Below are 11,691 nucleotides of genomic sequence, written 5' to 3' on the forward strand. Positions count from 1 at the left end.
ATAAATACATTCCTACAATTTTCTTAATATCAATTTTTCAAACAAGAGGGTCATATGATTCAGTTCTCCAAAGCCAAGACTGCAGCCGAGGTCAGCTTTATCTCTCAGCGGTTTCCTCATACACTGTTACAATCAACTGGGTCCATTAAAATACAAATGAGAAGTGCAGCCTACATTCAGAGATTTTTGAGGATGGCACCGTTCCCAAACTTGTGCATCTACAACTCTGACCAAAAAAGTGGCAAACAATTCCATATCAAAGATGTTAAAATGTTGCACATTAGTTCCATAAAGAAAATATTTTGTGGCATAAAGTTGTTGTTTTTTTTGGTACAAATGTGAAAGACAGGACCTCTCGAGTGCTGGCAAACAGCAATCTCACTAAACATTTAGAATTAAGGAGAGATCTGCAGAGGACTGCGGACCTACTGAGGACTCGTCCTATCCTGACTGCAGCCTTGGATTTGGAACACAGCTTATGTTTGTAGGTTCTAGATTCGATCATTCAGTATGGGTTGTTGGCTCAGGTCAGGTCTTGTGCAAATGAATGATTTCACAGCTCTGAGTGCTTGTACAGGTCGTCCCTTTGGGCCGGTTCTGGATGGTTCTTGTCCAGCCAGGCCTGGAGCAGTGGGAGGTTCTTGTTCATCCAGCGGATGTTCTCCTCCACATTCTCCAGAGCCTGCTGGATACACCGCAGCTCTGCACCAGTCTCAGCAGTAAGGGAAGCAAAGAACCCTTGAATCTGATAGACACGAGATACACAGGTTATGGCATATGACAGTAGATACTGAAGTTTACTACTTGTGTACTGACTAGTATATTTTCATCATGCAGAAAAAGACAGCAAACAACTCTTCATTGTTCTAAATGAAACATGTTTAGTTGCCCCCATCTATAATATACAATTATAAAATTGGACAAGAGATATTAAGAAGATAAACCATGATATTAGCAGCAAAATGTTTCCAATTTTCCACATTGATTATAGACCATTATAGATTGTTTTTAATTTACACACCTCTTCCAGCTTCTCCCTGGTGGAATATTGACTGGTCACTCCTACTACCATGTGTGCAATAGAGTGAGAACCAAGGTCAAACCTGAAGACAAAGGTCATTGTATAAAGACATGATTTTAAACATGGCCACCCAGGTGTGGGCAACTGATTGCTTCTTTAAGATGGAAAATAAACTCACTTCTTCACCAGTGAGTGCCAGTTGGACCTCAAAAAGTTCCAGGCATGTTTATGGCCTTTAGGATTCCTGCTAACAGATGTAACAACGTATGGCAGGTCCTGGGTCTTCATCACAGAACCCTCCAAACTCTGCTCCATCATCCTAGTGAGAATAAAAACTAATTAATTTTTGCCATGGAAAAAAGCAGCATAGCCACACAATGTTCTGTTATATATCCTCACCATTTGAGTTTATGATCAAGGGGAGAGATGGTCAGGGCAGATTTGATCCTGCTCTTTAGAGATGTGTAAATTGATTCTTTGTATTTCTCAAATAAGAAGTCCCAGCCTTCCTTAGTGCGGGCACCAACTGCAAACACCGCTAGGCTTACATCATTAGGGAGACTGTAGGGAGAGAAAAGAAATCAAACAGAACACTGCAGTCACAAAGCTTTAACCAGTAGAACGGGATGCTCTGGAGCAGCCACAATTAATTGTTCTCTGGAAAACTGGGAAAGCGTGCAGTACCTCCAATAACCTTAACTAATCACCCAAATCAGTAAATGACCTCGGTAATATAGCAAAGTGCAATCAAATCCTCACAGCAATGTTCCAACATCTCAAAGATAGTCTTTCTATACAAGTAGCTGTTACTGCAGCAAAGGGAGTACAAAGGCCATTCATTTCAGAAGAAATAGGGAGGCCTAGCTAGTGAGTAGCAAATGGAAATGACTAATTTTAGAGGAAAATAAAATTTTTAGACTTCTGACCTCAAGTTGCCATCAGACTCCTTCCACTTGTTGAAGAGCTGAGTTGCGGTTTGGACACAGGATGGGTGACCCCTCACACAGGCGAACAAGAGCAGGTGACTCCGTAGCATCCTCTCAGACATTGAGCCATCGTCACTCCAAACCTGCTGGTCTATCAGGTCATGGAACAGGTGCACGATATACCCCTGAACACCATCGTTAAGAACATGAAGACATATTATTACTGCTCCAAATCACCACACACGTGAAGCAGAAGAAATTAATTGTAATAGAATTGCCCACATCTAGAGAACTGTCAACGTGCTCAGCATAAATTAGGAGGTATAAACCATGCATTGGATCTAACACAACCCTTTTACTAAGTACTGCTTTATACACGGGATTATCACTGGAATAAGAACATCTACCTTATACCTACACTCACTGTCCATACATGAGCACTTTGTAGTTCTACAATTACAGACTGTAGGCCACCTATTCCTCTACATACTTTCTTATCCCTATTTCACCTTGCTCTTCAATGGTCAGGATCCCAGAGATGTCCCAGAGCAGTATCCCAGAGAGGGATTAAGCCTAGTCCTGGAAAATATCAATCTTTCAATGGAAAAGTCACAAATCAAAATGCTGTATAGTCCAGAACTGGGCTTAATCCTTGTCTGGGAAACCACCCCATAATATTCCTAATCCAGTAATCATTTAGTGTAATTATCCATGGCAAAGTAGTACTCATCATTTATTCCAATTGACAGTATGGAAAAATGTAATCATTATAAACTATATAATATGTGTTAATATTTTATAATATTTGTTAATGTTTTTGTTTTAAGTTGAGAGTGTATTTTAAAGACTTCTGCTAAATAGCTATTTCACCGAATAATGTATTATTCTTTTTTTTTTTTTTTTTTTATAAAAACTAGAGGTCTATAAAACCAGCCTCTCATAGGTCTAAACAGATTCTTCCATATCAACTTCATGACACACACATAAAACAAGTCACGCCACCTTCATCTGGTTCTCCAGCTTCTCCATATCTCTCTTTTCCATGAGTTTGTAGAGTGGTACGAGTTCACTAAGGCCCTGAGTCACCGGCATGATCTCTGTTTCATGACTTAGGTACAGAGACAAGTCTAGAGCCTTGTCCAGCGGAAGCTTCCCCACACTGAACAACAACAAAAGAAGAAGAAAGTATATCACCTGATACAGTTTCAGCTTACATCAATACAGCCTCAACTATGTATGGATTTGTTTAATTCTGCTGCACTTTGCATGATAGAATGGGGTTGAATTCCCTGCCCAGGGACGAACACAATTAGGAGTTCTTAGACAAGACTCCCAACATTGTATTAGCCTATTTTTGTAACATGATTCAAATTCAAAACATGATTCAAAGTCATGCTGGATATAAGCATCTTTTAAATGCCATAACAATACATCATGCACTAAATTGTGTAAAATGTACTTGTCACAGAGATATTCTTTCTATCATTTCCTTTACAAACCTGACCAGTTGGAAGGCATTGTTGATAAGGCTGGCTCGATCGTTGCTGCTCAGGGCTGTGTGGTTGTATTTGAGGAGAAGAATCAGGTCATCCCAGCCTGACCCCTCATAGTGGACGATGTAGTATCCACTCATATCCACATTGAACTTCACCCAGTCCACCTCCTCTGGCAGGTACAGCACATCTGGAACCACAAAATGTTTGTTTTATCAATAGCCAAAAACATTAGGATTGTCCTATAAGCAAATTATAATGATTCATCACACCAGATTTCTTACTAATTTAGTCATTGCCAGTTCCACTTAATCTCTTCAAGCTGCCACTAACACAACACTCAACACTGGACTGCTCAGTATGATTAATCAGAACACTAACTGCACAGTTCTGTTATGCCAGCTAAAAGAAGACTGCACCGACTTTAATGAATCTAACTGAAGGGGAGGTCATCCTACCCACCCTAAGACAACAAGGGCAATAGGTCTCTCTTGAACCCTGGCCTTGGACACCTGAAGAATCACCAGGAATAAAATGCTAATTTATTAGATCTGTGTAGTGTAATCATTAGTAATCAATAGTGTCTGTCAAAAACCCTTTCAAGTAAGTTACCGTTAACTAGCTAAAGGCACTACTAGCAGTCATCTTAAAGTCAGAGTCTTGTACAAATATTTGTCAGTTTTTTTTTCTTTTTTGCCTGACTGAATTGTCAAGTAAAGACATCTGTATACACCTGTCTTAGTCTTCAGAAGAAAGCGTTGCACTGTGGCAGAGTTACTGGTGACGTAGGTCAGAGGGATGTGCCAGAGAAATCTGTGCAAAAAAAAAAAAAATAATAATAATAACAGAGCTGTCCAACTAATAACTGATTTGTGTTATCAGCTATAATGTTATAAAAAAACTTTTCTTGTTTCTATACACACTGTACAATCTATATACTCCACTTACCATTTTGGTGAATTTTGTAGTTCTACACTTACAGACTGTAGTCTATCTATTACTCTGCATACTTTCTTAGCCCCATTTCTCATTGTTCTTCAGTGGTCAGAACCTCCATAGAACCACCACAGAACAAATATTATTTAGGTGTCAGAACATTCTCATAACAAAAGTGAAAAAAGGCTAACTAAGAATGCAGATTAATTACAAAAGATGGTCAATTTAATGATTTCGCTGATCAGTGTAGATAAGATACAAATTGTTACTTATATATAAAAGAATTCTAGGATATAAATAAATCTGCTATCAATTTACTCAGATGTCTGGGAGGTGTCCTCGCCCTTAAGGTAGCGCTCCTGACTCAGACGCACTTCACGTCCTTTGACTTCCACTGTGACAAGGGGGAAGCCTTCCTGCAGGGTCCATGTCTCCATCATTGTCTTTACATCTACCTTGGTCTCAAAATGCTGTTTCTGTCTCACATACACACACATTACATTCAAGGAGCAGTATGTATTTTTTAATATTTTTTACCAACAGAAAAAATGTTTACTACATATTTACTACAATCAATTTATGTTACACTGAGAAGGGGTGGCCAAATTTAAAGTAGTGTAGTTTAGAATCTGTTGCACGTACAGAACATTAGGTGTAAGTGCTATTTGTTTCAGAACATAAAGAAGACTTTAAAAAATGACTGACTGCTCCTTTAAATAAATTCAGTAATAAGTACTTAGCACTTTGCCCTGACTGCTAATATTATCACAATTGTATTTATTATCCTGTTAATGTGTGGCTAGGAGTGTTTGACACCTTGGGAATTGTTTATAGCTATATAAAGTGTTGTTCTGTTTTGCTAGGTTTGATGTGTGAGAACACTGAAACATGAAACTGCATTACAGAATACTGCATAGCATGATAAATAAAATTAAAACATATATGCTAGTTTGAGGCTTGATTGTCCTAATCAACTTGCTGTGAATGCTGTAAAGTTTTAATAAATGCCTCCTTAAACTTGTACTTACAGTGGTCAGACTTTCCCAGAGGTGTGTATTGACTGTGTTCTGGTAGCTGTATTTGTTAAGGTATCGAACAATGCCAGATTTAAAATCATCCGGAGTCAGGAACTCCCGCAGCATGTGCAGGATACAAGCCCCCTTAAATAATACATAAAACCATTAGATACATTTAAAATAATGCTAAATTATACTGTACGTTGCATTAGCTTGTGTAGCTTCATCACAAAACTGAAGAAAATAAAAATATTAAATAAACAAATTGTTTGGTTGAATCTTTATACTACTATTATACTTTCCAGTTTTCATACTTTGTCATAAGACACATCATCAAACATTTCCTGGATCTGAGCTGGGTTCTCCACAGGGCTGGACACAGGGTGAGAGGAGCTTAGACAATCCACCTCCATCGCTTCAAAACATTTCTCCAGGAAATGATCCTCCTGGACAGGCAGTTAGATGGACAAAGAATAAGGTACACAAATAGAAAATAAATAATTTAAGTTAGAAACTGCTGTTGGATGTTACCATTAATTAATTAGTTACTCAATTAATTTTCTGTACCCCCTTTATCTTGTTCAGGGTTGCAATGGGTCCAGAGCTTAACCATTGGGAGCAAGACAATCAACGTGCAAAAAAAATAAAATAAAATTTGGCCGCTGACTGCTGTCTTCAAAGGCAGTTTATGGAGCTGCAGTATGAACAGTAGGACTGAGCTGATATATCAACTTCACGATAATATTGTCCCTTAATAATGGTCTGCCACATTATTATCTACCACAATTATTCCAGATAATGCAGAGATAATTATTGCTTATTTGGGAAAACCCACACTCAAGCCCTGTAAGGAAAAGTTTTGGATACTGATGACAAGCTAACAAATCTAAATAATATTTTATTCCAATTTATTAATTCATTCATTCATTCATTATCTGTAAGCGCTTATCCAGTTCAGGTTCACGGTGGGTCCAGAGCCTACCTGGAATCATTGGGCACCAGGCGGGAATACACACTGGAGGGGGCTATTCCCATTTAGCATAACCAAATAAATTACAAACAACGGACTATTATGGGATATTAGTCTAACATGAAAAATAAAAAATGCCTCACCACTTGCAGCTCAGGGTTAGTGATGTTTACAGACACAAACTCCATAAACTTTGCAAATCCTTCATTGAGCCACAGATCATTCCACCACTGCATCGTCACCAAATTTCCAAACCACTGCAAAACAATATAACATTATTGAAGCATGGTTTTCTAGTTTTCTGACGGTAACTTTTGATACAAAAATCTATCTATAGAACCATAATAAATCTTTGGAGTTCACTTTGGAAAAAAATTGATCAAATGCAGGTCCTGACCTGGTGGGCAAGCTCATGTGCAATGATCATGGTGATGACCAGTTTATTAGAGGCAGAGGACTTGTTGGGGTCAAAGAGCAGAGCGGTCTCTCTGTAAGTGGTCAGTCCCCAGTTCTCCATAGCACCAGACTGGAAATCAGGAATGGCTGCCAGATCTAAAAGCAGATTATGATGTACAGTGCTACAGCAATGATAGAGGTAAATATATCTGTCTGAAAAACATATTCATAATATTAATATTTCTCATATATGTCGTCAAAACTCATAACAATAATTGAACATAGAATTCTGAATCAGCTCTTTATGTATTTACCTTGTTTAGGGAGAGGGTAAGGAATTTCAAAGTAATCATCATAGAAGTCCAGCAGCCTCACCGCAGCATCCAGCGCAAACTCAGCCTGGTCTATCTTCTCTGGTACTGTGTATACAGAGATCTGACCACAGCCATATCAGCAAAAAAGAGAATAAACCCCACTGCTAATTTTCAGAGTTATGCATAGAGTTCTACAAATTGATTCAAATAAACACATGATGAAATTGGAAAGATTAAACCACATTTTGAAGAGTCTTTGATATAATTACCATTTGTACCAAGACTTTAACTGAAAAAAAGGCTTTATCTCCTAAAAACTTAAGCTATATTATTTTTTTTCTGGACTAAAATAGTCTTTAATGTTGTAATGTTAAATAATGTTAATATCTGGGCAGATGTTTTCAAACAAGTCCATAGGGAACACACACACAAACCCAATTTTAATAGGTTCTGGTGTTTTTGGGGTGGGATCGAGTAAAAATATGGGACTTGGGTGACATCAGGTGCAGCTTGAGAACTACTGCTCTATGGCATCATTCTAGATATTTTGGCACCATTATTATTAGACGTATAATGATATATGTGTTTCTTTAAAGGCATTAAATATACTTAGAAATATAATTTTTAAATTTAATCAATATGTTTTTGTTAGCAGAAGACATACAGATTCATCTGTTTTAGGAAAAACAGCCTGTGCCGTTTCTGAATTGGACAGAAAACACTTGCTGTGTTGATTCAGACCTGAACACCATGCTGAGTGCTCTTGCTGATAGACAGGAAGTCACAGACAATAAAGGCCACGAGATATGTGCTCATCTTCACAGTCATGTCAAACTGGTCTTCAAACAGGCCATCAGGAAGTGCCAGGATCCTCACCTGGAAAAAGAAAAATAATAAAACCGTACAGATACAACTACTTGCAGGATTTAGCCTCATTAAAAAGCTCCATGTGTCGTAAAGATACTATTGTATATTAACACCCCTTATTACAATTGGAGAATGCCACGGTCATGAAATTTCAGCTGAGGCTTACCTATTCTATAAACAATTGGAGTGTTTTTTGTTGACTCTATGAAACTCCTACAACAAGCATTAAGTTAATTTGGTGTGTTTGAGCAGAATGTGATATTAACACATTCCAATGAAAAGCGCCTGTGTGTGACTGGTTAAACAAACTTGACAGAAAACAAGGACTGGATTTATACTTATCTGACAAGAGAGGTGGTGTTACTAAGGCAAGATGATGCATTAGCAGATATCTTATTAATTTCACAGTAGTGCACTTTACTACACCAGAAAGTTGGACATCACAATTTCTGATGATGTCTATGGATCCTACCTTAGGCATGTTGGAGATGGAGATGTGTTGGCTCTCTCTGCGGATACGTATAGAGAAGTTGGCTTTGAACGCTGGCTCATCGAAACATGGGAAAGCTGCTCTGGCACTTGTGGGCTCAAACTGAGTGGAGGCCAAAACCCTACAAACAAAAACATCAACAATATGCATATACAATATAGCCAAACTTTTCTAGATATTGAAAAATTGACTGCAATCAGCCATATGAGCACGTGGGGTGTTGAAATATTAGTCAAGTAATCACTGTTTCACTGCTTTACAACCCAAAGCTGAGAGGCTTTATACTCATATTTATGATATCTGGCATTTGGCATGATGACCTTAGCTCATGTGTGGCTTTTCCATAGTGTGCCCCATTCTTTCCTATGATTTTCTACAGAGACACTATTTAAACTGAGTGGGAACTACTGAATGTCCATTTTAAAATAGCTGAAGTTCAAAAACTGTCTACAAATATTTGTACATAATGCCATAATTAGGTACATATTGAACTGCTTTATCATATTAATTATAAAGTAAGACCTCAGAAATTGGTATAAAAATAAATTAAGTTCTCAGCTCCTTACCTCTCTTCCCCTTTGCTGGTCCGATATGTGCTTTTGTAAAAACCATGGAAACTCTCTGAGAGCTTGGCCACAAACTCCAATTCAATGACATAAACACCACCTTTCTTCAGGACCATGTCATTACTAATAAGAGCGATCTGCTGGTAGGCTGGATACTCCAGGACTCTCAAAGACTGGGACTGAGCTCCAGCAGGCCCCAGCAATATAGCCTTGGAAATGTTTAGATCCTTACTGTGAAGTACAATAGTGTTAGTTTCTTCATGGACCTCAACCTGGATCTTCACACTTCCAGAGAAATCCAAGCTGGACAAATTGGGGTGGATGAGGAGGTCGTAGTGGATGGGGGAAACAGACACTGGAAGTCTCATTTTGTTCCATGGGAATGGTTTTCCATTGGTTGCTGTTGGAAATGAAGAAGGTTCTTTATCCTTGTTGACATGGGTAACACCAGCCAAAATAGGCATGATGCATAAAGACAACAGGAAAGCCAAGAATGTCATGGCCAAATAGGTCAGGAACTGCTGAGACAAAGAATGAAGAATACAGTAAGTATGTTTATCCATAACTTTTTTTTCCCGTTAAAACTCCTTGATATTTGTTAATGTGAATGTGCACCAGAATGTAGGGAAAAATAATATTAACTAATCATAAAATTTCATCTCCCCCTCCTACCATCATTTATCCAACACCTCTTCTAAAAAAAAATATTAATAGATGATTTCCTCCAATTGCTGTATTCATGGCTTCTGCTGTTCTGTGAAGCCTTTTGGTGGTAGAACTTTGTGGTGATTATATATATAATTTTTTCCCTAATTTCTTTAAAGCAAAAACCATATATATATATATATATTTAAGTTTGACATTTTGGGAAAAAAAAGTTTATTAATTCATTGTCTGAAACTGCTTATGCAGTTCAGGGTCACGGTGGGTCCAGAGCCTACCCGGAATCACTGGTCACATAGAATGGCATGACAGGTATACGGAGTAGGTATATTAAATTAATTTTCATGCACTACAATTTTCTTTGTGATTCTGTGATATAATGCATTATGTCCAAATGTTCTTAAACACCCCTTTATAATTTGTGAATTCAGATACACTCAGACACTGCAGTTAAACATATAAAAAGACATAAACCCCATGAGCCCGAGGTTACTGGGTCAAGGTCAGGCACCAGAGGTGCCTTCTAGAACAATGGTGCTCCTTTCAGATTATGGGATGTGTTGTAGTGCCAGCACTAATCAACGACATCGGCCTCTGACCAGGTTTATGGAGCCAAATGCAGTCAAACCCCACTTTTCCAACATTTTATGTAAAGCCTCCTCAAAAGGGAGAATTTCACTGCAGCAAAGAGAGACAAATCGCCGATGGATACCTTCGATTTCGAAAGAAATGCATGACCGGGAATCTTAAAACTTGGCCATACAATACTAGTCTAGAATCTAGTTTCATATTCATTCACGCTAAACTGAGCCACAATGACGCTGCAGTATCGTCAACATTAAAAAACTATTTATCTGGTTCTCAGTCTCAGACTAACTCCTATAAAAGCTGAATTGTGATAAAACCACATACATACAATTAAAAATAACGAATAATACTCACTGCAGCTTGTTTGTGAACAGGAAGAGACCTGGGAGAGAGTGAAAGTGAAAATAAACCAACGCTGGGATTTTGCATCATGGGAGCAATTAAATAAATTTTATTACAAACGAAAACAAGTAATATTTAGCGCTGTGTGAATACAGGAATTTTTACATAATACATTACTAAGAAATAAACGTGCGTTGTGTTTTTAAACTGTGCCTCCAGGGAAGCCGCCATGTTGTTTTTGTAAATAAAAGTCTCAAACAGCCGCAGGGGAAATGGACGGAGCCTCGCTGGTGACATTTGAATTACTTGTTACCGCTTTGAAACTACTTAATAAGGCGCAGGAGCCATTTAAAAAATTCGGTTCCCTCGCATTAAGTTTTCCCCACACACTGAAGTCGTTTAATTTATTTAGAAGGGCTGACTGTCTGTGAGGAGTTGGTGTGTTCTTCCTGTGTCCGTGTGGGTTTCCTCCGGGTGCTCCGGTTTCCTCCCACAGTCCAAAAACACACATGTTAGTGGGTGGATTGGCGACTCAAAATTGTCCGTGTGTGTGTGTTACCCTGTGAAGGACTGGCGCCCCCTCCAGGGTGTATTCCCGCCTTGTACCCAATGATTCCAGGTAGACTCTGGACCCACCGCGACCCTGAACTGGATAAGGGTTACAGATAATGAATGAATGAAAAAAAATGAATATATATATTATATCATTTTAAATGTTTTTATCGATATTATCACAAATGATAAGATATGGCACAACCCTAATTGTATAGTTTTTTTGACTTCACTGTGTATATTATTCTTTGCACTGCTGTTCTGTGTTGCATCATGGTCCTGGAAGAACATATTTCCATCAAAATTGGGCAGCATGGTGGCTTGGTGGTTAGCGCTGGGATCTTGGTTTCAAGTCCTACTTGGGTGGAGTTTCCATGTTCTACCCGTGTCAGCGTGGGTTTCCTATAGGGTCTCCGGTATCCTCCCACTGTCCAAAAACATGGAGGTGTGTATGTGAATGAACGTCTGTATATGTCTCTTCGTGTGAGTGAATGTGTGTGTGCCCAGATATGGATTGGTGCTCTATCCTGGGTGAAACCCTAGTGCCTGAT

At 38.5% G+C, this 11,691-nt stretch overlaps 1 protein-coding gene across 2 annotated transcripts; it reads right to left on the reverse strand.

Moving 5' to 3' along the window:
• Positions 1–2: 2 nt before the first annotated feature.
• On the reverse strand, positions 3–10,784 carry LOC136676270 (endoplasmic reticulum aminopeptidase 1-like). Of its 2 annotated transcripts, none has more exons than XM_066653132.1 (18): positions 10,601–10,784; positions 8,996–9,513; positions 8,412–8,550; positions 7,814–7,948; positions 7,073–7,193; positions 6,760–6,914; positions 6,506–6,619; positions 5,707–5,838; positions 5,405–5,536; positions 4,695–4,852; positions 4,174–4,253; positions 3,447–3,630; positions 2,950–3,106; positions 1,948–2,132; positions 1,421–1,582; positions 1,200–1,340; positions 1,022–1,103; positions 3–745 (listed from the first exon to the last, which is right to left on the reverse strand). In XM_066653132.1, the coding sequence occupies exons 1-18, from the start codon at positions 10,676–10,678 to the stop codon at positions 554–556; spliced, it is 2,865 nt and encodes a 954-aa protein (XP_066509229.1). In that variant the 5' UTR covers positions 10,679–10,784; the 3' UTR covers positions 3–553. The 2 variants fall into 2 exon arrangements, with proteins under 2 accessions (XP_066509229.1, XP_066509228.1); XM_066653131.1 differs by having other exon boundaries at positions 8,996–9,516.
• Positions 10,785–11,691: the final 907 nt, after the last annotated feature.

This window comes from Hoplias malabaricus, chromosome X2 (genome assembly GCF_029633855.1).
Source record: "Hoplias malabaricus isolate fHopMal1 chromosome X2, fHopMal1.hap1, whole genome shotgun sequence".
NCBI lineage: Eukaryota > Metazoa > Chordata > Actinopteri > Characiformes > Erythrinidae > Hoplias > Hoplias malabaricus.

Excerpts from the sequence above, each read along its gene's own strand:
- LOC136676270 (XM_066653131.1), bottom strand. The coding sequence starts at position 10,678 with ATGATGCAAAATCCCAGCGTTGGTTTATTTTCACTTTCACTCTCTCCC. Across the intron at positions 2,133-2,949 it reads AGCTGGAGAACCAGATGAAG|GGGTATATCGTGCACCTGTT; the intron begins GTGGCGTGACTT and ends GATGGTGTTCAG. Across the intron at positions 1,104-1,199 it reads TGGCACTCACTGGTGAAGAA|GTTTGACCTTGGTTCTCACT; the intron begins GTGAGTTTATTT and ends CTTTGTCTTCAG.